Genomic DNA, 21209 nt, shown 5'->3' on the forward strand with positions numbered 1-21209 from the left:
CTGTGTGCCCTCCACCAGCATCTCCCGGCGCATCCGCGACCTGCCGGGACACAACGGCCGAGGGTCGGCGACCACCACGCATCGCCCCGTGCCGCGGGCACCGCGCGTCTTGAAAAAGCATCTCCGGCCAGAAAAACACGACGGCATTGCTTGAGCTGTAAAACCCCACCTTGCCGGCCTTTCAAACATTTTTTTTGGGGAAAAACGCTGCTGCTTGAACCCGGGGAACAGATTTTGCGACACTTTGGGCTGCTTCTAGCCAAACCGACCCGGTTTTGCAAGTGTTTTCCACTACCTTTGTTGTGGAATACCTAAAATAAGGTTCATTTTAGGGCGGTTGTGTTTACCGAGAGCAGGAGGGGCTTTCCTGGAACCACACGAGGGGAAAGGTCGTGGGTTTAAAACCCCGTTGGTCAATGTTTCACCAAAAAGCGTGACTTTTCACGCTCTCCCCCACGCTCCCCGTGCGACGGTTTCGTGCGAGAAACCTCAGCCGGCTGCCATAAATCTTGACCATCTACTTTACGCTGCCCGGGAGGAGTCAGAGGCTCTGTGGACTCGGCACAAGCACTTATAAGTCTTTGTATACTGGTTTATATAGGGGAGGGGGCAGAACGCATCACCCGGGCTGCTGACACAGAGAGCGGGTGGCTCTTGGCGCGGGTCTGGGGAGGTTTCGGGAGCCATGTGTCCACCTGCAACACTGCCCGAGGACGAAGCCCATGCTGCTCCCTGGGCTGGGCGGCTGTGGGGATGGATCCTGTGCTCCAGGAGCCTCCATAAGGGCTCTCCCCCGCCCGTCGTGGAGCTCCTGCTCAGTGGCAAGTGGTGTCCCACACCAGCGAGCAGGTGGACGTGAGCACAGTAACCTCTTTAGATGCTCAACATGACTCGGACAAGGGGGTTGACACCTCTTTACCACCTGCCAGCTGGGGCACACACAGCGTTTCGGCGGCAATCCCGCACCTGGGGACCTGCGGCCACCACGCGTGGGTCTGCACCTCCCTGTCTAGACAAGAGGGGCTGGGAGGGCTGGAAGAGGAACAGTGACACCACCTTGGCGGCACGGCATTGTGAGACATCCAAAGGCCGGGAGCGCCTGTACCTGTAGTTGTGGAACCAGTTGATGACGGTGTTGGTCTTGAGGTTGAGCTGGAAGGAGAGCAGCTCGATGGTCTGCTGGGAGGGGTAGGGCTCCAGCTGGTAGGCTTTCTTCAGGGCTTCCTTCTCCTCCGGGGCCAGCACTACCCGCGGCTTCTTGACCTGGAGCAGGCTGAGGTCCTGCGGCTGCAGGCTGGGGCTGGCGCACTCGGAGCGGGCGCTGGGGGACTCGCTGTCCGAGCCAGCGCTTATCAGCCCATACCGACGTTTCAAGTAAGCTGCAGGAGAGGAGACCCAGCTGCGCGCCGCTCTCCCCCCAGCCCGGGAAGCCCCCGCTTGGCCAGCACCCCGGACCCAGGGGGGGCTGCGTCGCCCCGACCCTCACCTTTCTTCTCCAGCTTCTTCATGTCGCGCAGCTTCTCCACGTTGTGGGGGTCGTTGAGCCAGAGCTGCATGCGGACGAAGGGCTCCCTCCCCTTCAGGCTCAGCTTGTGCCACGGCTTGGGCCTGGAGAGGAGATCGGACACCGAGCCCTGCGTCAGGCCCAGGATGCTCTCCCCGAACAGCCGCTGGCCTGGCGGAGGAGAAGCAGAGGTGGTTAGAGCGGGGCAGAGCAGCGGGGTGGGCGCTACAGTCCCCCCGCGGAGCGGGTGCACCCCGTTTCCCGGCCGGCATCCTCCCCGGCGCGCCAGGATCCCCCTGAGCACCCGCAGCGAACCGGGGCGGGGGGGTCTGCGGCTACGGGAATTGGGGTGATGCATCCATGCAGCCTCGCCAGCAGCTCCCGAAAACCCGGGCAGGGAGAGGGTCCGCACCTAAATTGTTGTCCGTCAAGACCTCCTTGACCTTCTTGGTGATGGAGTAGGTGTCTAGCTCGGGAGACATGGCCACGATCTCCTGGATGCCCACGGGTCCCTGGCTGTTGGGGTGCGTCTTCCCACCCAGCACAGGCGTCGACCGGCTCTCGGGCTGCTGGTTTTCTTTGCTGCTCTCCAAGGCCAGGGTGAGGGGCTCCTGGCAGCCCTTCTCATGCTCGGCAGGGCTGGGGGGCGGCGAGGGGGACGGCTGGGGCTCCGCCGGGCTGGCTGCGCGACACCGGGGGAGAGGGGTCAGCGGGGACGGCGGGAGGGGAGAGCAGCGGGAGCGGGAAGGGTATTTTGGGGATGCCAGCCGAGTGTTTCCGGCAGCTATGGCAAAGAGGGACGTGCCGGTGGAATAATTAGAGAGGAAACACCAAGCAATACACAAAAAAGCCAGTTATTTCTTTGCGCCAGGCACAAAGCCAAAGGTTTTTGTTGTGGTTTTCCTTTGTTTTCTTCTTTAAACGAGATGACTTTCAAACCCCATTTCTGCCAAAGTAACATCTGAAGGATCCAATAGCCCTAAATTGTCTAAGCAACTAATTAAGGGGGTTCAAATGAGCTGGACGCATCAGAGGAGAGGGGGGTGAAAGGGGCTTCCCAGGACCGGGGTGCGGGCGGGGGCGGGATGCGGGGGATGGACGCGGAGGCCCCGGGGACAGTGCGGGCACGCGGGGACCACGGGGACAGCGGTGGCACTTACCCTGGGAGGGTGTCGGCTGCTGGCTGATGCCTTGGCCCAGCTGGTCGGTCAGCCAGAGCTGCATGCGGATGAAGGGCTCCCGACCCTTCTGCGTCAGCTTGCTCCACGGCTTGGGCCGCGACAGCATGTCGCTCACGCTGCCCTGGGACAGCCCCAGCACCTAGGCACCGCGCAGGCGTCACCCGCCGGGGCCGGGGGTGCTCCCCCCGGCACCGGCCTGCCCTCCGTCCCCACATGGAGGGAGGGGAAGCCGGCTGCTGCCCGCTGCCGTGCTCACGGCCCCACGGGACGTCCGGACCCCTCGGCCCCAGCCGCAGGTGCTGGGACCATGGCGGGTCCCCCCTGGGATGCCCAGCGGGCCGGGAGGATGGTCCCCGCAGGGCTCTCCACAGGGGACAGGGATGTGGGGCTGTGCCACCAGCCAGTTGGTGGTGGCCTCGGGGAGACCGCTTGGGGTTGGGTCAGGCCCTGAGGACTCGGCGTCCTCCGAGGGGAAACCCACCGGGGAGAGTGGGGACCCTGGAAGGAGCTGGCGGAAGCCACCAGCGAGCCCTGGGCTCTGGGTCGCGGAGCAGAGGGGACACCAGACCCTCCTTCTCCAGGCTGGTACCTTCTCCCCGAAGATCCTCTGGCAGATGCCGTTCTTGGCCAACTTCTCCTTGACCTGCCGGGTCAGCTCCAGCGTGTCCACCTCCCTGTACATGTACATCTCGTACTGCTCCGGCGTCAGCGGCGGCACGGTGGGCTTCAGCGTCCGTGGCACGTAGGCAGGGTAGTAGGAGAGACGACCGCCGGCCGCCGGCTCCACGCCGGCTCCCTCTGCCTTCATCTCTGTCAGCCGGTGATGCTCATCGTCCGTCGGCGGCAGCTCGTCCTCGTTAGCACCGCCCTCGCCAGGTTCGCCCCGCGGCCAGCCCCGGCCGTTGGCCATGCTGGAGTAGCTCGAGGAGGAGGAGGAGAGCGAAGGCGAGACGGAGGTGTAAGGTCGGCTGAGCAGGCTCCGCTCCGATGCCCAGTGCTGGTCGAAGTAGGAGCCGGCATCGCCGATCTCCGACTTCACCTTCCGGATTATGCTCTGGACGAAGGCGGCGGGCGAGAGGACGGCCAGGGGCGTCTGCGGGGGGCCGGGGCTGGCCCCGCTCCCCTCCTCCTGCTTGACGTAGGTCGGGACGATGTTCTGGTTGACGGCAGCCAGCGTGGAGCGCTCGGCCGGCGGCGTGTCCCCAGGGCGCCCGCTGCCCCCCGACTCCATCTCCAGCAGCGCCTGCTGCTGCGCCTGCATCTCCCGCCGCGCCTGCTCCAGGATGCTCTTGATGGCATCCTCCGAGCTGCCGCCACCCGCCCCGTTGGCCACCGCCTGCGACGCCGACGGCGTTTTGGGTTCGCCTGCAAAGAAAAGGGATGAGGGGAGCCCCGAGGCGCAGCGTGCGTCGCTTTACCAGGTGGCCATAATCCAAAATGCACGACAAAAGGGAGCTTAGCCTAATGTGGCTCGCAGCGCTCTCCATCAAACGGATGCCCCGCGTTAGGGCAGATCGGAAGAAGGACCAGCAGCACCCACAAAGCAAAAGCCGCAACACCCCCAGCTCTAAACAAGCTTTTTTTTTTTGACGATTGCAAAATAAATCCCATTATCAACGATGGCAATAGACAAACATGTTTGTTTTCCCTGTCTGTTTTTCCACTGTTCCTGTTTAATTTAATTCTCCAGGATTCTGCTTTCTCAGCAGACTACCTGTTTTAATGTATTTCATTTCTTGTAATTGACTGCAAGCCCAGCTGCTTTAATGATTCCTTGTGCCAGATGGATCGTGCATCCTCATTTAATCGTCTGTTTTGGGGCGGGGAGGGGGGGAAAGGGTAGTTCCAAAGTTTCCGAAAGCCCAGCTACAAACGCCGCCGCGGGGAGGCTCTTCCACCCTTAACAGGATTTAGCAGCATTTCTGCCCACCACACCCCAAATGTCTATGGACGCCAGTGGGAGAAATGCCAAATAAAGCCCGTTTTGGCCCTGCCAGGGCTGGTCCATCCCGGGTGCCGGCTCCCGGCCAGCCGCAGGGTTAGCCCAGGACTGCGCCGTGAGCGCCGGGCTTGGCAGGGGCCGGCTAATGTTTCCTGGGGGAGGCAGAGACCCCCGCGCTGGACGCTCTCGGTTTTGCGGGTGCCGCTCCCACGGGGGCAGAGCCGGGGCCCGGCCGCCCCGGGGCCACCCACGTGCCAGCACCTCACCTCCCTTCTGCGACTCGATCTCCTTCTTCGCCTGCTCCAGGATGCTTTTGATGGCGTCGTCGGAGCCGGTCTCCGGCGTCCTGATCCGCGGCGTGATGCTGCCTGATCAAAGAGGCGGGATAACAGCTTGGTCACCGGCGCTGGTTTTACAAGCTCCGCTTGTACGTCAGGAAGCATTTACTGCTCCTCACGTTCAGTTATTTTTAGGGATGCTGATTTTAAGACAAACGTCACTCCCGATTAGTCGCTAGCCGGAGCACAGGGAGTCCCAGTAGCCCCCGCTGCCGGCTCTCGCCTCCGGCACGGCGTCTCCCAGCCTCCTTGCTCCCCCCATCCGAGGGCACCCACTCCCCACCCGCGTACAGGGTGCTGAGCGGAGACGGGGGGACCACGTCCCCCATCCCTGGCACCGGGCCCTCCTGGCTGGGCAGGCAAAGGGTCAACGCTCGACGGGATCCAGGGGATACCTCAGAGCCCTCGGGGTCGAAACGGCAGCAGATGCGCGGACCGGCGTCGCCCCGTCCCCCGTGCCGCTGGGGGGACCCCGGTGACCAGCTGCCACTGCTGCCACCGCCGAGACGGGGCCGGGAGCCGCCGTCCCCGGAGCTGGGCGTTACCGTTCTGCGACACCGTGCCGAGGTCCCGCGGCATTAAGACTTCGTTACTTTAACGAAATACTCCCGAGCGCGTTGATTCTTATGCCACGAAACGGCCTCATGAATAATTAAATGGCATTTGTCGGAATAAACGGGTAAAGCACGTCCGGGGATGCAGCTTCCACGATGCGTTGCTGTTCATCGCTACCGCCTCGCCGCAGCGAGCGAGGGCACCGCGAGGGACAACCCCCAAGTGCCACCGGTGACTCCACGGGGCATCACTGCCTGTGTCGCCGGCGCACCACAGGCTCGCCGGCGTCCCCGCCGCGGCACGGGGGCACCCCGGGGTGCTGCCGGGGTGCGTCAGGAGGGGATCCCACGGCACCGCTTGCAGTATCCCGGGGCAGGACCCGTCGGCCGGGGCCACCCCAACCACTCACCTCTCTGGCGCACCTGGATAGTCCTCAGGGCCAGCACGTTCTGCTCGTCGGAGAGGAACTGCTTCATCTTGATGAACGGCTCCTTGCCCTTCACCGTCAGCTTGCGCCAGGGCTTGGGCCGGGCCAGGATCTCGCTGACGGAGCCCTGCGACAGCCCCAGCACGTAGTGCCCGAAGACCCTCTGCCCGATGTTGTGCTTCAGCAGCTGCTCCTTCACCTGGAAGGCGATTTCGGCCGTGTCCAGCTGCTCCTCCTCGGCAGAGCTGCCGGCACCGCCCTCGGTCGGCTCGCCGGCTGGGCTGGCGGTGCTGGCAGCCGGCGTGGTGCCGGAGGGCACGGCGCTGCTTTTGGCCCCAAAGAAGGCGGAGGGGAAGGGCGGCCCCCCGCCGGCGCTCTCGCTCTTGTAGGCGGGTGGCGGGAGGTGGGAGGCCTTGGGGTCCCCCGAAAGCCGCTCACCCCCTGGGAAGGGGGACAGCGAGAAAGTCCGGGGGCTGTCGGGGGCCAGGCCGGGGCCGGGCAGAGGCGGGAGGGGAGCAGGGGAGGCGGGTTCGTCCGCTGGGACGTGCTGGGGGGACGAGTACGGCTGCTCCATGCCCAGCGAATCCTTCCCCGACTCGTCTTCGGAGTGATCCTCCTCTAGAGATGAACCAGAGAGAGGGAGACGCACTAGAGTCCCCCCGGCCAGCGGCCCCGGCGCGGCCCTGGCGCGAAGCCTCTCCTGCCTCGGTTTCCCCAGGTGGCTTCGCACCCCGCGTCATCCCCCCCGCCCCACTGCTGGCTCCGGGTTCCGGCCCACAGCCGGGGCAGGATCGGGCCCTGCCACCCCCGTTCCCAGGGATGCTCCCGGTGGGACGAGGGACGCTGCGGGACCCGGGGACCCTACCAGTGCCGGCCAGCAGGCTGGGCTTCTCCAGCAGGTACTTCTGGGAGGGGTAGAAAGCCTCCTTCCCCAGCAGCAGGGCCTCCTCTGCCTTCGATATGCTCTGCAAGGAGCCAAGCCGAGATGGGAAAGGGCGGCGGAGCAAGCGGCGGCAGGGCTGGCACGCGCACCCCAGCCCAGCCGGCGAGCCGGCACGTGCCGCGGCACTTGCCTGGGGAAGGCTGCAGCTGGCGGAGGCCACCTTCATCGCCTTCAGGATGCTGGGAGGGAGACAAGGAGGGGTGACTCGGCGGGCACGGCTTTTTGCTGCCGTCAAGCCGCCGAGTATCGCGGCCGCTGACGTGCGCTGCGGGCGCTGGCGGCGCCGGGCCAGCCGGGAAACAGGCAGGCAGCTGGCACGGGTGCCGGCCGAGCCGTACCTCAGCTCCGTTTTGATCTCCTCGTAGTCCGCCTGCGCCTGCAGCTTCTCCTCCAGCTTCTGCGGAGCAGAGAGGGGAAGTTCTCGCAGCCGGCTCCCTGCGCGCACCCGGCGCAGCCGGACCCGCGCCCCCCGGCTCCCCGGCAAGCCCCCAGCCCCTGTGGGCACACCTCGATGGCTTCATTCTTGGCGGCCAGCTGCCCCTCCAGCTCGGCGATCTGGTTGGCAGAGGACTCCTCCAGCTCCTGCAGCGAGCTCTGGAGGTGCTGGACGTCCTTCAGGAGCCGCAGGATCTCCCGGTCCTTGGCGGCCAGAGCCGCCTCCAGCCTCGACCCTGAGCACATGGAATAGTTCACTTTGTCCTGCCGGGAGAGGGGACACCGTCAGCTCCCGGCCGCCTGACGCGGGGACACGGGCCACCCTCCCCGTCAGACGCATCCCCATGGGGAGCAGGTGAGCCCAGGACTCAGCCCTGTAGGACGGGGACCCGGGGTGACACAGCCCCGGGCAGGAACAGACCTTTCCTCTGCCCTTACGGGTCTCCCGGGTACGTCTGCTCGGTGCTATGGGGGTGCACGTCCCCCTCCCCGTGGGAGGCTGGGGCTGCAGGTAGGGCATGGCCAACGCTACCACCCCACGGTGGAAGAACGCCTCGGTCGTGGGCATGTCAGGCTTGTTCCCGAACATGGTGGGCGCTCCCGAACACACAAGGGTGCTCCTGAATGCAACGGGGTGCTCCTAAGCACAATGGGGTGCTCTGAACATGCTGGGGTGCTCCCGGCTGCTATGGGGTGCTCCTAGCTACCGTGGGGTGCTCCCACGTGCAACAGGACGCCTCTGGCTGTGACAAACGCTGCCGGCCGGGTTGGGGTGCTGCCAGCTGCGGTGGGGTGCCGCCGGCCCCGAGGGGTGCTCTCACCCCGGCAGCGCCCGGCGGGGAGCAGCAGGCCAGGCGCAGGGAGCTATTCACGGCTGCCAGCTGCTCCCGCAAGCTCTCCACCTCCCGCTGCGCCGCCTCCGCTCGCTGCAAGAGAGCACAAAGCGCGTCAGGCCGGGCACCCGCGGCTCGTCCCAGCCCACGCAGGGCAGAGCGGGGCCCCAGGGTCCGCGCCCACCCCGCGCCTCCCCCGAGCATCCTGCTCCCACCACCGCCGCTACGAGCCCCTCCGTGTATTTCGGCTCCTCACACGCTAACGTGGTTCCCGGTCCCCATCCCTGGGCACCAGCAGCCTTTTTCCACCCAGAAGGCCGTTATTTACATGCAGATTGCTCTTTAAGCCTCTTTTGTTATCCACACGCATTTATTCGTGCCTACATTTTCGGAATTAAATACAACTAATAAATAGGAACGGATAGGACCAGGAGTAATTATGCCAGAGACCAACATCAGGCTGGTGTGTGTCGTGCCCTAAAATGCCTGGGAGAGGCTGGAGGCGACGAACGCCGGCTCCAGTAGCTGAAAGGGAGCCCAGTGGGAGCCCAAACGCACCAGTGACCCCCAAGATGGGACGGGGGTCCCACTGGGCTGGTTTGGAGGAGCCACTGGGCAAAGGAAACCAGAGCCCCCCCTTTATAGGGCTTCCCACTCCTGGAGCCCGGCCACCCCGTACCATTTTCGGGGACAGATAACCAGGCCACGTGGATGCCTGGGGTACTGCGGTGGGTGCAGCACCCAGCCTCTGAGGGGTGAACCCCGTCAGCTCCTGGGGGGCCGTGGCCGAGCGCGGTGTGGGGAGCAGGGCAGGTGCCCTGCGCTGGCGGAGGAGTCACCTCCCAGCTCACCTGGTTGGCTTTTTCGAGGTTTGTCATGATCATGGCCACTTCGTCTGCCCTGTGATGAGAAAGCAAGAGGCGTCAGCCGGCAGAGAGGCACGGACGCACCCCTCCGTGGCCAGCGAGGGCTCCTGCGAGAGCCCCCGCGCCTTGGGGTGCTGCTGCAGTCCCTTAAATATTTGTCTCGGCTCCTCAAGCCGTTTAGCAGCACCACGGGGACGTCCCGGCGCTGCCGCAGGCTGCTCGGCTCAGTCTCGGGCACGGCTGCGCGTCGCTGGCGACTTACTTGGACGCGGCTTCCTCGTCGTATTTACACCGCAGCTCCAGCAGCTCCGTCTGGGTGGCCTTCAGCGCTGGGAGGAGGAAGAGGAAGGTGAGCCGTGGGGTGGGGGCTCGGCTCCCCGTGGCCGGCGGCCCCTGCCCCGGCACCCCTACCTGCGTGGAGCACTTTGATCTTCTCCTCAGCCTCCCCGAGCCGAGCGGCCAAAGTGACCTGTGCTTCCTGCAGCCCCCTGCAAGAGACGGGCATCACCAACGTGCCGGCAGCACCGCGGCCGTGCCGACCCCACCGCCCCCGAGGGCGCACAGAGACCCCTCGCTGGGTCCCCTCCTCTACCCCGTCGCTCGGTGGCGCCGGGGGAAGAGCCGCCGGTGGGTGCCTGGATGTGTTCAAGCCGTGTTACCCCCTTGATGTTAAGGGGTTTATCGCCCTGGGTGTAAAAAAGATCCCTTTGGGCTGAAAATCGTCCTGATCCCTGCGGGTGAAACCCCTCCGATGGCAGGGGGAATGGCAGCCCACCCCCCCGTAATTAACTGGAGGAGGGGGAAGTAATCAGGGAAAAGTTATTCTGCATTATTTATAGCCTGCACTTGCCAGGAACTTACTCGCAGAGATCTGCAATTTAGGGTTTAAAGATTCCTCATTTGTTTCCCGGTGCAGCGTGTTAAGGAATAACAACGAAGGCACCGGGAAAGCCGGGAGCCTCCAAATTAAAAGGCCATTTAATGAGGTTCATCCACCAACGGGGATTTAACCCATTTGTCTGAGCAAAGCCACGTGCCAGGGACCTGCCCCGGCTCTGCCCGCTGCCCAAAAACCGCCTGGGCTCGGGGGTGGATGGACAGACAGACGCTCGGAGCGCCCCAGACTGCGTATCAGGTTTCCGGGCTGGACGCGTCCGCTCTCAGCCCGGACAGCAAAGGAGGCGCAAAGGGAAGGAGCAGAGGGAAGGACAGACGGACACCCCCGTGCCGGAGAGGGGACAGAGCCGCGTGTCTGCCCTGCGCCCCAAAATGGCCCTGGCTGCAGGGTGTGAAGCCCCGTCCCCGGTACTCACGTACTTTTGCTTTTCTGCCTCATTTCGCTGCAGCAAGGCTTCTGCGCGCAAGGCTTTGCCGTCGACGCCGGCGGGCGGCGGCTCGGCCGCCGCCGCGAGCCCGGCTGCGGGCGACGTCCCCTCTCGGTGCTCTGCGGGGGGACACGTTTCACACGGCCGCTCTGGGGACAGCGGCGGTGGCCGCCGGGGACCACGGCCCAGGGGACAGTCCCGGACCCGAGACCCGCCGTGTCCCGGGGATGCTCGGAGGCACGTGGGGGGACCCGGCCGGGGACCGCCGCTGCCACCCTCGTCCGACGGGGCGGCCGGTGCCGGGGGTACCTTTGGCGCTGACAAGCTCCGGGTGCTTCTTCCAGGGGCGGCTGAGGTCCTTCAGGGGGGCGGCTTCGGGGTCGAGGCGCTGGAGCTGCTGCAGCCGGTCCTCCAGGCTCCGGGCAGCCTCCAGCACAGGAGCAGGGTCTGCGGGACACGGGACGCGGCAGTGAGGGGCAGGGGTGCCCACCGCCAGCCCTCGCCCCGCTCCCTGGGGACTCACCACCCACCCCAGGGCAGCCGCCCCCCCCTGCTTAAAACCCGAGCGGGTGCCTTGCAGACCCCGGGGCACCCCCGCGGGGTACCGGGTGCCACGGGGACGCCCCGCGGTCCCGCGCTTTCCGTCGCCAGCCCCCGGGGCTGCGTGGGGGCATCGCCTCCCCGAGCGAGCCGGTGGCACCCACCGCACCGGCGGCCCCGGTGCCGCCAGCGTCGGCCCGTTTGGGCGCAGACAATGGCGGTTTGCGCCGAGGTAAGCAGGTGCGTTCGGAGCCGTCCGTCTTCCCTCTGTCAGCATTACACCATCATTAGCTAGTGTCTGCTCAGCAGGGTGTGCCATTATGTCTCCCAGGGCTGATGTAATTATACATTGACATAATTAACCCAGCAAGCCCATTAAGCAGGCCAGCTAAAAATTCATCTATAATTATTTGTTGTGTGCATGCTAATGAGTCCATCTGCACTGCCATTGTACAACATGAACAAATTAATTTACAAGTCTGGATTTTTTAATAAGTTCAAGAAAATGCCTCCTATTGAGCCAGGTTAATACAGGTTTGGTTATTTATTTTTTTTTTTTTAGAAGAGAAGAGGAAAGAAAATAGATTTGAATTCTCCAGGGTCAAAAAGTTAGGCAAACGGGGAAGTGGGACGGAGCCAGGCGCGCTACTGTACGGCACGGATGCGTGGCACGCATCCGAGGGCGAAAAATAATAACGGTGATGGGAAAAAAAAAAATATCAAACAACTGGCTGTCTCTGCTCTAAGTGGGACGCAGAGCAGGTCTTCTGCTGAGCGGCTTTCCAGCTGAGACAGCAGTGGTGCGGGATGAAGGGGGCCCGGCACCCCTGCGGCCGTGCCGCGGATTCGGGGTGCTCTGGGGCTGTGCCGGCACAGCCCAACCGCAGCTCCGGGCGTCTTTGGGGTGAACCTGCCCGGAAGAGGCAGGATTTGGCCTGTGATCCTCGCTGCAAGGGCCCAGGACGGACGCTCCTTGCCAATGAGTGAAGCCAAGAGACGCGCTCCCCAAGACGGGGTTTGTGGGTCCCCCTGACCCACTGCTGCCCTCCCACCCCACAGCATCGCTGCCGCGGGCTGCAGGGCTCCGCCGCGGCACCTGCCACATGGCTTCGCCACGCGACCAGCGACTGCCAGACCCCGCACACTAACGCCAAGAACCCCCGGAGCATCCTTCTCCGCAGGGAACGACCCCCCTTCTTTCTGCTGGACGTCACGGGGACCCTCCGGAGGGGCCGGGAGAAAAGGTTTGTGCCCCGACCTCGGCCGCGGGGACCCAGCCAGAGGTGAGTGCCGAGCCGCGCCGGCACGCTGCCGGCTTTGGCACCGAATCGGTGACTCGGCTCCGGCTGGGATCCTCCCGGGCTGCTCACGGCACCCTTCGGCTCGGCATCCTTCGGCTCACAGCATGCCAGGGCTCGGCGTCCCTCAGGCTGGCTCCCCATCCAAGGACGCGGGAGCGCGCCGTCGGAGGGTGTCGCGGCAACGCGGCGCGGTCCCGAACCAGACTGGATACTCTCACAGCCATTAATAACGCCCGTAAGTAGGCGAGCCGAGATAACGACACGGCTAATTAAACCCCACGCTCCAGGGCCCTGGCTCGCAGGCTGCGGGGGCCGGGCGTCCCCCCCACGCTCCCCCGGCCCCGGGCGCGCTGGCAGGAGGCTCTGTGCCAGCCTGCGAGCCGCCTCCGCGGGGATAAGCGCCGGGGCAGGCCCCGTCCGACCTGCGCCGGCAGCTCCTCTTGCCTCCGTGATGAGAAATAATACGGGAGGAACCGGCCACAGCAACAAAGCTCCCGGGATATTCCTCGGGTCAGCGTTTCCCCTCCGGCAAGCTGCAGCCCCGCCACCGAAATACAGCCGGGGCGCCCGCCCAGCGCGCTGCTCCCCTCTAGGAGCCGGCCCCCCGGGACAAAGTGGTCGGGAGCGGAGCTTTTAGAAGGGAAAAGAGCCAACGGCACTCCGGCTCCGCGTCCCACGTCAGCCGGGGCAACGTTAGTGCAAAACGCCCGGCTGGATTAACTACATCGTGCTAATACCAGCGCAGGCGAGGCGTTCGGATCGAGGCGCTCGGATGCACCAAGGGGCTGCCGGGACCGGGCACCACGCGCGTACCGTGCCCGTGCTGCCGGTGAACGAACCCTCCCGCCGCAGGGCGGGAGAGAGGATGCGCTTGAAACCGAGCACGTCGTCCGCTCGCGCCAAGACGCCACGGGTGCCACGTGACGTCACACTCCGAGCCACACGGGAGGGCTTGGGACACTGCCCACGGCGCAGGGGACGGTCCTCCCTGCGTGGGTCACGGCCCCCCTCGGCACAGGTTAAGAGGAGCCGGCGCCGATGCCGCAGCTGAGCGGCCGTGCAGCTGCGAGCCCCGCCGCGGCGGTGACTCACCGGCGGCGGCGGCGCAGCCGGGTGACGGGAGATGCGAGAGAGGCGTGTGCCAAAACAGGACCTCGGGGCGCCGCACGCTCCGGCGCTGCGTCCGCCCGCGGCAGCTCCCGCACGCCCAGGGGCCGCGGTGCGGCATCACCCACCGACGGCGCAGCCAGCTCACGTGGGAAACGGCAAGTCCCTGCCGCGAAGCGGAACCCGCGGCCCAGGCACGCTTATCTATCGCTCCATACCCTCCCTGACTATATATATGCAGGCACGTACGTATTTTTTATATACGTATAATAAGCGCTGCCACTAGCTGGCGTTCTTGGCTGTCCGTTAGCGGCAGCGGCAGTGCTGCAGCAGGGATGGGGGCGGCGGGAGGGGCCCCTCCTGGTGTCCCCAGCACGGGGGAGCGGGGCCGGGGGCCCTTCCCCGTGCCGGACGGGGTCTGGACTCCCGGCAGACCCGCTGCCGGACGCCCTCCCCGCGGCACCGCGCAGCCGCCGGCGCGGCTCGAGGCAGCCGTGTGCTGGCGGGACGGGGCAGGAGGTGTCCTGGGTGCTCACCTCCTTCTCCTGAGCATGCACAGCTCCAGGGAGCACCCGTGTCCCCGCGGACCGGCAGCTCGTCCCTGCGCCAGGGCCCGGCCACTTGACCCGGCCTTCAGCGGAGGTCCCCGTGCCGGGGGCTGAAGGGTGACATCTGCTCCACGCTGCTGCCCGGCTCCAAGAGGAGCACCAGGCACCCATGGTACACCGGTGGCACACCCATGGTGCACCCATGGTACACCGGTGGCACACCCATGGTACACCCATGTACACTGGTGGTACACCTGTGGTACAGCCATGGTACACTCGTGGTGCACCCGTGGGACACCTGTGGGACACCCATGGTGCACCCCTGGCACACCCGTGGTGCACCTGTGATACACCTGTGGAACACCCATGCTGCACCCGTGGTACGCCCATGGGGCACCTATGGCACACCCATGGTGCACCCGTGGTGCACCCGTGGTACACCCATGGTATACCCATGGTATACCCGTGGTGCACTCGTGGTGCACCCGTGGTGTACCCGTGGTACACCTGTCATACACCTGTGGTGCACCCGTGGTACACCCATGGTATACCCGTGGTACACCCGTGGTACACCTGTCATACACCTGTGGTACACCCGTGGTGTACCCGTGGTACACCCGTGGTACACCTGTCATACACCTGTGGTACACCTGTGGTGTACCCATGGTACACCCGTGGTACACCTGTCATACACCTGTGGTGCACCCGTGGTACACCCGTGGTACACCTGTCATACACCTGTGGTGCACCCGTGGTACACCCGTGGTACACCTGTCATACACCTGTGGTACACCCGTGGTACACCCGTGGTACACCTGTCATACACCTGTGGTACACTCGTGGTGTACCCGTGGTACACCCATGGTACACCTGTCATACACCTGTGGTACACCCGTGGTACACCTGTCATACACCTGTGGTACACCCGTGGTGTACCCGTGGTACACCCATGGTACACCTGTCATACACCTGTGGTGCACCCGTGGTGCACCCATGGTATACCTGTGGTGCACCGGTCGTACACCCGTGGTACGCCCATGGTGCACCCGTGGTACGCCCATGGCGCGCCCGTGGTACGCCCATGGTGCACCCGTGGTACGCCCATGGTGCACCCGTGGTACGCCCATGGCGCGCCCGTGGTATACCTCTGGTACACCCGTAGCGCATCCGTGGTGCATCCACAGTACCTCCACGGCACACCCGCGGTGCCGTCACCTCCGCCGCCAGGGCGGCGGCTCCTCCACCACCCCATCCCAACCTGCTCAGACGCACCCACCGGCGCCCTCCGCGCCTCTCCGCGAGTCAAAGTCGGTCTTAAATCAAATCATCCCCAACAACAATGACATTAATTATGCTTTTAACACATTTTACTGCCTCCCCCCTTCCCTTCACGCCACATCTGTGTGAACAATATCCAAAAGATTTACGGTTTTCTCCCGTAATTACAGACACGCAGCCAGCTCACTTATCAAAATACTTGCTGAGCAATCAGGCTCCGTTACAGTCGCTGCCAGAGATTTGTGTTGACAGCAGCCATTCAAAGCAAAAAATGTCGAATCAGGACTTATGCGGCGCTTGGAAAGTATTCCACAAAGAGTTCGCCTGTCGAGAGACACACGGACACGTAACGGACGGGGACGAAACGCCGGGCGGCGGGATGTGGGGAGCGGGAGGGGAGCGGGGAGCAAGGGACGGGTGCTGCGGGAGGGCAGAGAGAGGGGAGGAGGAGGAGGGGGGTGCAGAGACCATAGGGGAGCGCTTTTGGGGTGCGCGCGCACGTGCGTCTGCGTACCCGCGCGCGAGCAGGAGCAGCGCAGCGGGGGAGCGTGGGGAGGGAAGATAACTGGGCTCTGGAAACCGAGCTGACATTTGGTTCTTGTAGCACAGGAGAAAATTTAATGAGGACAAAAATACGTCTCCCTAATTCCCCTAAGAAATCATTAAAACATTTTGTTATTCCTAAATGTCTGCAAAATGAATTAGCGGCCCTGCAGGAGCCCTGCTGCGCGTCTTCAGCCGTTCGCAGCTCTCGGTCCTCGCCGTGCCGGGGGCCGCTCCGTGCCGCCGCGCCCGCCGCAGCCGACCCCCGGCTCAGAGCGCGGCGGGGAGCGGGGAGCGGCGGGGAGGGGGGTCCCGGCCCCACACCCAGCCCTAGCACCGGCTCCGCTAACACAAGCCTCACCCCCGCCTCGGTTTCCCCCTCCCAAGGCTTCAAGCGGCGCCCCGGACCGGGGTACAGCCCGGCGCGGCGGCGAAACGGGGAAAGCCGTCCCCGAGCCGCGGCCGGTGCCGGGAGCCGTGCTGCGAGCTGGCGCCCGGTCGTTTCGGTTAACTTACCGTCAAAAAGACAACCGGGGACAGCCGCAGCGCGACTACACGGGCTGAGCAAATGTATTCCTTTCCTACTGTCAAGATGCATTTGGCTCAGGGGCTGAAACACAGCGACGGCAAAAGCTGTTTCCGCTCCTCTCTTGGGCTGGCATTTCCAGAGCACCACGCGCGAGCGGAGGTCGGCGACGCCAGCCGCGCCGGGGCCGGGGCCGGCAGCGCTGCCGCGGTCCTCACCGGCTCCTCTCGGCACCGGCGCGCGACTCGTTAGGCGGCCGGGTCGCCACCGCGTTGCTTACCTGGAGCTTCGATTAATTGCTTGCAAACGCTCAGGAAAGCCGTCTCAGCCTCCTTGCTTCTCCTACTAAGTGCAATCACCTGCAGGGAGACGGAAAAAGGGGGTGAGGGATGGGCTTGGGGGAGGGAACCGGCTCTGCGCGGCCAGAGTGAGCTCTGCCGGGCCACCGGGACCGGTGCCACCGGGACCGGCGCACGGGTCCCCCCCCGGCACAGCTCCGCGGCCGCTCGCCGCCTTTGGCTAAACTCCTCGCGCCGCCGCCGCGTCACCTCGCCCTAAATCATTGATGCGCTTTGAGTAAATGAAAATTATAATTTAATGTCGGCGCTTAAATAAGAAATAAAGCAGCCTGCCTGTTGTTGTGCTTGCTGGGCCCTCCCCGGCACACGGCCCTCCCCGGCCGGGAGCGATGCCTGCGCCGGCCCCGCGCGCCAGGACCGGGACGTCGCGCGCCAGGACCGGGACGTCGCGCCCCCGGCCCCCTCGGCCGCCGGGGTGCCGGTGACACTCGCGCCGGCGGGGAGACGGCACGCCGCATCGCTAATAACCGAACAACATATTAATCTGCCGCGCGCTCCCATCCAACATTTATGAGCATGAATCATTTACTCCTTAATTTTTCAAGGCGCGCGGACACCTTGGGGCGGGGGCTGCCGCCCACCGGGCTCCGGCACCACGCCGTTTGCCGAGGGTCCCCTTGCTACCCCTGCACATCCCGCCCCACCTGCAGCGGATGGTTCGGGGTGCTGGTGGGACACACGGACCTCCGCGTCCCCGCCGCCCCGGGCACAGGAGCCGGGGACGGAGGTGACCCATTCCCAGCCAGAAAGCGCCCGGTTTGATCCAAACCGGGCACCCATGCCAACGGGTGAGGGAGGAGCAGGCGCCCGCCCGGCGTTCGGTGCCGGCAGACGCACCATTCCCAACAGCGGACCAGTCAATTAAACCACTCTTAAGCCGCTGACGGGCTAATTATCAAACGAAGCCCGAACTCGGCGCCTCAGCCCGGCGGCAGCTCCCGCGCCGGAGCGTCTTTTCCCTCCGCCCGCCTCCTCGGTGCCGGCGGAGCCGCCGGCTCGCCCCGCCGGCCTGGATTGCGCGCGCTCGCGGTGCAACCCCAACGCAAACCGCTCATTTGCAACCCAGCAGCCACCTGAGCGAGCCGCCTTCTCCTTGCGAGCTCGCAGGCACCGGAGCACAAAGATCGTTTTTCTAGTGTTAAAATTGCGTAAGCCGGGCTTTTTATCGCGTCTCGGACACAAACCTACTTTCTCGGCGCCGCGCTTCCAGCCGAGGAGGAATCTGGGGGCTCTGCTTCGGCGTTCTGCAAAAACGCTTGGCTTCGGGGTGCTTTAAAATAATAATAAGAAAGCGGGGAGGAGACGGGGGAGGCAGCAAGCCGACGGCGAGCGGCGCTGCCGGCGTGCCGCGGCAGGACAGCGCCGTGCCGGCCGAGCTCGCCGGCGGCGTGCGGCGCCGGCGTGGGGAGCCCTGCCGGGGGCCGTAGGGACGCGCCGGCCCTGCGTGACCCCTACCCCCCCCCCCCCGCTTCCCGCACCCTTCGGACTTCGCACGGCAGAGGAGCGGGAGCGGGCACGGCCCAGCGGCACGGCTCTGCCGTGGGGCGACCGGGACGCCGGGACCGGCTCGAGCTGCTCTGGCGGGCTTCATCTCCCCGGAGACGGCGTCACCCAAAGGCTGCCGAGCACAGGGCCAGCCCTAACGCGTTCTCCGCCGCCTCTCCATCACCTGCGCCCGCCTCCGGCTTCAGGCGCGGGGCCGACCGGCTGCTCGGCTCACCGCCAGCCCCATCCCGGGAGACGCACGTGTGACCGCGCCTTCCCAACCATGAACCAGCGCCAGCACCCGAACGGGAGCCGCACGACCCCCGGCTTGCGGGCGAGGAGGCGTTCGGGGGCCATTTCAGCAGCCCCGGCTCCTGCCCCGTGCCCCCACGCTGGGCTCCGGCTCCGGGCCGGCACGTCTCAGCCCGCGACGGTGCGGCGGCACCGCCGGCGCGGCCGCGGGGCAGGATGGCGAGCCAGGCGTCCGCTCTGCTCCTGCGGAGTCCCGCTAAACTTCCAGGAAACGTCAGCGAAAACAAAGGTAATTCACATTTTCCGCAAACGTTTCCGGATGGGGATAATTCGCCAAAACGCCGGGGATGCTTCCCGCCGGAGCAGCTCCGCGTGCCGCAGGAGCGCAGCTCATCCCAACGCCGAAACCACGGAACGAACGCCTGGGAGAAGCCCACCTCAGCCCTAAAATCAAGGTTTTGCAGCAAAAAACCCCGAACGTTTGCTCCTCGGGGCAGAAGCGGGGCCGAACCCCGCGTCCCCACCCGAGAGGGCGGCGTCACCCGGGCCCTGCTAAAAAGAGGAGAAAGTCGCTAAAAATGGGGGAGCTGAAGGTCGCGGCGAGCAGCCCCGGCTTGTCGGGGTGGGGACGGCGTCATCCCCGCTCCCCAACGCGCCGCCAGCCGCGCTCCCTCCGCCTGCAGAGCCCTCGGCGGCCGCGGCCGGCTCCGTGCCGCGCGTCGACACGGCGTTAATTCCTCCTCCTCCGTCCTCCGCCTCCCTCCGCAGCATCCACGGGCTCAAGGTGAGGCACGGCAGCGGCGCGGGATCGCCGCCGCGTGATGAATTACATTTACGCGCCGGGTCCTTTTCATGGCTGGTGACTTTCCAGCAAAGCAATTATCGCTGTAGAATGCGTAATAGCCTAATTAATTACTATTGTCAGGCTGGCCTCTGTGCCGTGATTATACCTTCCGAAGCCAACTTTTTAAACATTTGGAAGCAGAAATATTGTTATAATTGACTGACAAAATGGTAAAACTCCCCCGGCGCAGCCGGTCCTCCTCCCAGCGCGGTGGCAAGGACCGACCGTCGGAGCGTCCCCGCGCCAAAGGCGGGGGATTTGCGTCGCACCGGCGGCGAGTTTATTCTTACATCCGTGAGATCGAGTGCGGGATAAGTAGCGGGTTATTTCCATCTAAATACCGCTGGCAGCGAACCGCAGATGAGCTCTTTTTCGGCGGAGAGGAACAGCTGTCGGGGGAGAAAGCGGCAGCAGAGACCCCGAACGCTGAAGAAAAGTGATGAAAAAATCCATTCAAGCCTTCGCTATTTTCCCCGCTTTTTCTGCTGATGCGCGGAGAAGCCGGGGGGAGCGGGAAGGGGGAGCGGCTGGGAAGGGGCCGCCGTCCCGCGGGAGAGCTCGGGGCGATGAGGGCCGGACCCCCCGCACGGCACCGGCCGCGTGCCGGGGAGCGCCCGCCTCGTGCTGGGGTCCTTCGCTGCCTTCCCGGCGCCCCGCGCCCGCCCGCGCCCTTCAGCCCGGCACACGCGTGCGCGGACCCGCCGCGCGCCCACAGACCCGCCGCGCGCACGAAGCCGTCGCGCACCCACGCAAACCCATGGTGCGCACCCACAGACGCGTCGCGCACCCACGCAAGCCCATCCCAGCTCGCTCCTCCGAAGGCGGAAGCGGCTCGCAGCGTTCTCACAAGGCCAAAAAGCAACTCGTGCTCAAAAAGATCAATAATATAAAAAGAAAGCCTGAGAATTCTAGCTAAAGGGAACGTCACAGAAATATGTTGTTCACGTTCATGATTTGGAGATTAAAAAAAAAAAAAAAAGAATCAATAGAAGTTCTTCAGATGATGTTATTTCTAATGAGAAATACACCGAGACCGCTGCAAATAACTGCTTAACGGCGAAAAAAACCGCATTAATAATTTACTTTATAAAGCGTAGGATCCCGAACGCAAGAAAATTGCATCTGGTTCTTAATTTGGTTGTAATACTTCCTGACAAGTTCAATGCTGCTTTGGCAAAGTTCCTCAGAGCGGGGAAAACATTTCAAGCTTCTTTTACCATCCTCACCGATATAATTTACTACACTTTTGTTTTTTCGCTTGCTGGTTTAGTTGGGGTTTTTTTTCCCCCTTAATTTTTTTCCCTCTTTTTTTTTTTTCCCTCCTTAATTTATTTTTTTTTTAGTGCCTTTGCTGGCAGTTGGCAGCCCCAAACCAGCTGCTACCGGCGCACACGCCGAAACGAACGGCTTCAGCGTCAAACCCAGCGCGGCTTGAAGGAGCGGGCTGATTTCCGACGGCCGGAGCGAGAAGGTGCCCCCCGGGCGGGTTTATTGCCAGCGGGGCCGGATTTCTTGCAAGCCCACAAAATTATTTTCCCGCGGAATTATTTTTCGGCAAAATTAGGCGCAACCGCCCCGGGCGGCTGGCGGGGAGGCGCGGGGCTCCGCATCCCCGGCGCGGGTGACGCGGGGTGCGAGGGGGTCCCCACCGGCCCCCGGGTCCGGGACGGAGCCGCGCCGGCCCCGGCACACGGGCGCGCCCGGAGCGTGGCGAAGTTTCACCTCCCATTTAGCAGAACAAAACTTTTAATTTAGATGTTTTCATCTATCTATCAGAGTAAGGGAAAAAAAAAAAGTTTAAAATAATGACTGTAATAAATGAAGGTAATTAATTGTAGTTTGTTCCTTTACTGTCTAGTCAGCTTAATTTTACCTTTTCATCTAATAATGAGAAAATAATTTTTGTGCTCTGAGGGTTAATGATATGTAACTGCAAGAGCTGCTAATTGCATGTTGCAAACTATTCATCAAAATCCCCATCTGCGCTACTTGATTATGTTTGCTAAATTATTGCTTTGAATTATCTTTCATAAAGCAACTTTTGTAATTAGCAGGGCTTTCGCTTTGCTCTTTTCTC

At 63.9% G+C, this 21209-nt stretch overlaps 1 protein-coding gene across 1 annotated transcript; it reads right to left on the reverse strand.

Annotated features, from left to right (window-relative positions):
• Nucleotides 1–6: 6 nt before the first annotated feature.
• CUX2 (cut like homeobox 2) lies at nt 7–17331 on the reverse strand (the record flags this gene model as incomplete). Its single annotated transcript, XM_082015658.1, has 20 exons — nt 7–40; nt 1106–1379; nt 1487–1675; nt 1917–2186; nt 2665–2824; nt 3275–4050; nt 4894–4991; nt 5926–6565; nt 6813–6912; nt 7021–7069; nt 7229–7287; nt 7398–7589; nt 8147–8251; nt 9010–9058; nt 9287–9353; nt 9436–9512; nt 10342–10468; nt 10659–10796; nt 16473–16551; nt 17236–17331. Coding segments are annotated over 20 exons (3579 nt in total), but the record flags the coding sequence as incomplete, so codon positions are not given.
• Nucleotides 17332–21209: the final 3878 nt, after the last annotated feature.

Source organism: Phaethon aethereus, assembly GCF_964289735.1.
Source record: "Phaethon aethereus genome assembly, contig: HAP1_SCAFFOLD_640, whole genome shotgun sequence".
Classification (NCBI taxonomy): domain Eukaryota; kingdom Metazoa; phylum Chordata; class Aves; order Phaethontiformes; family Phaethontidae; genus Phaethon; species Phaethon aethereus.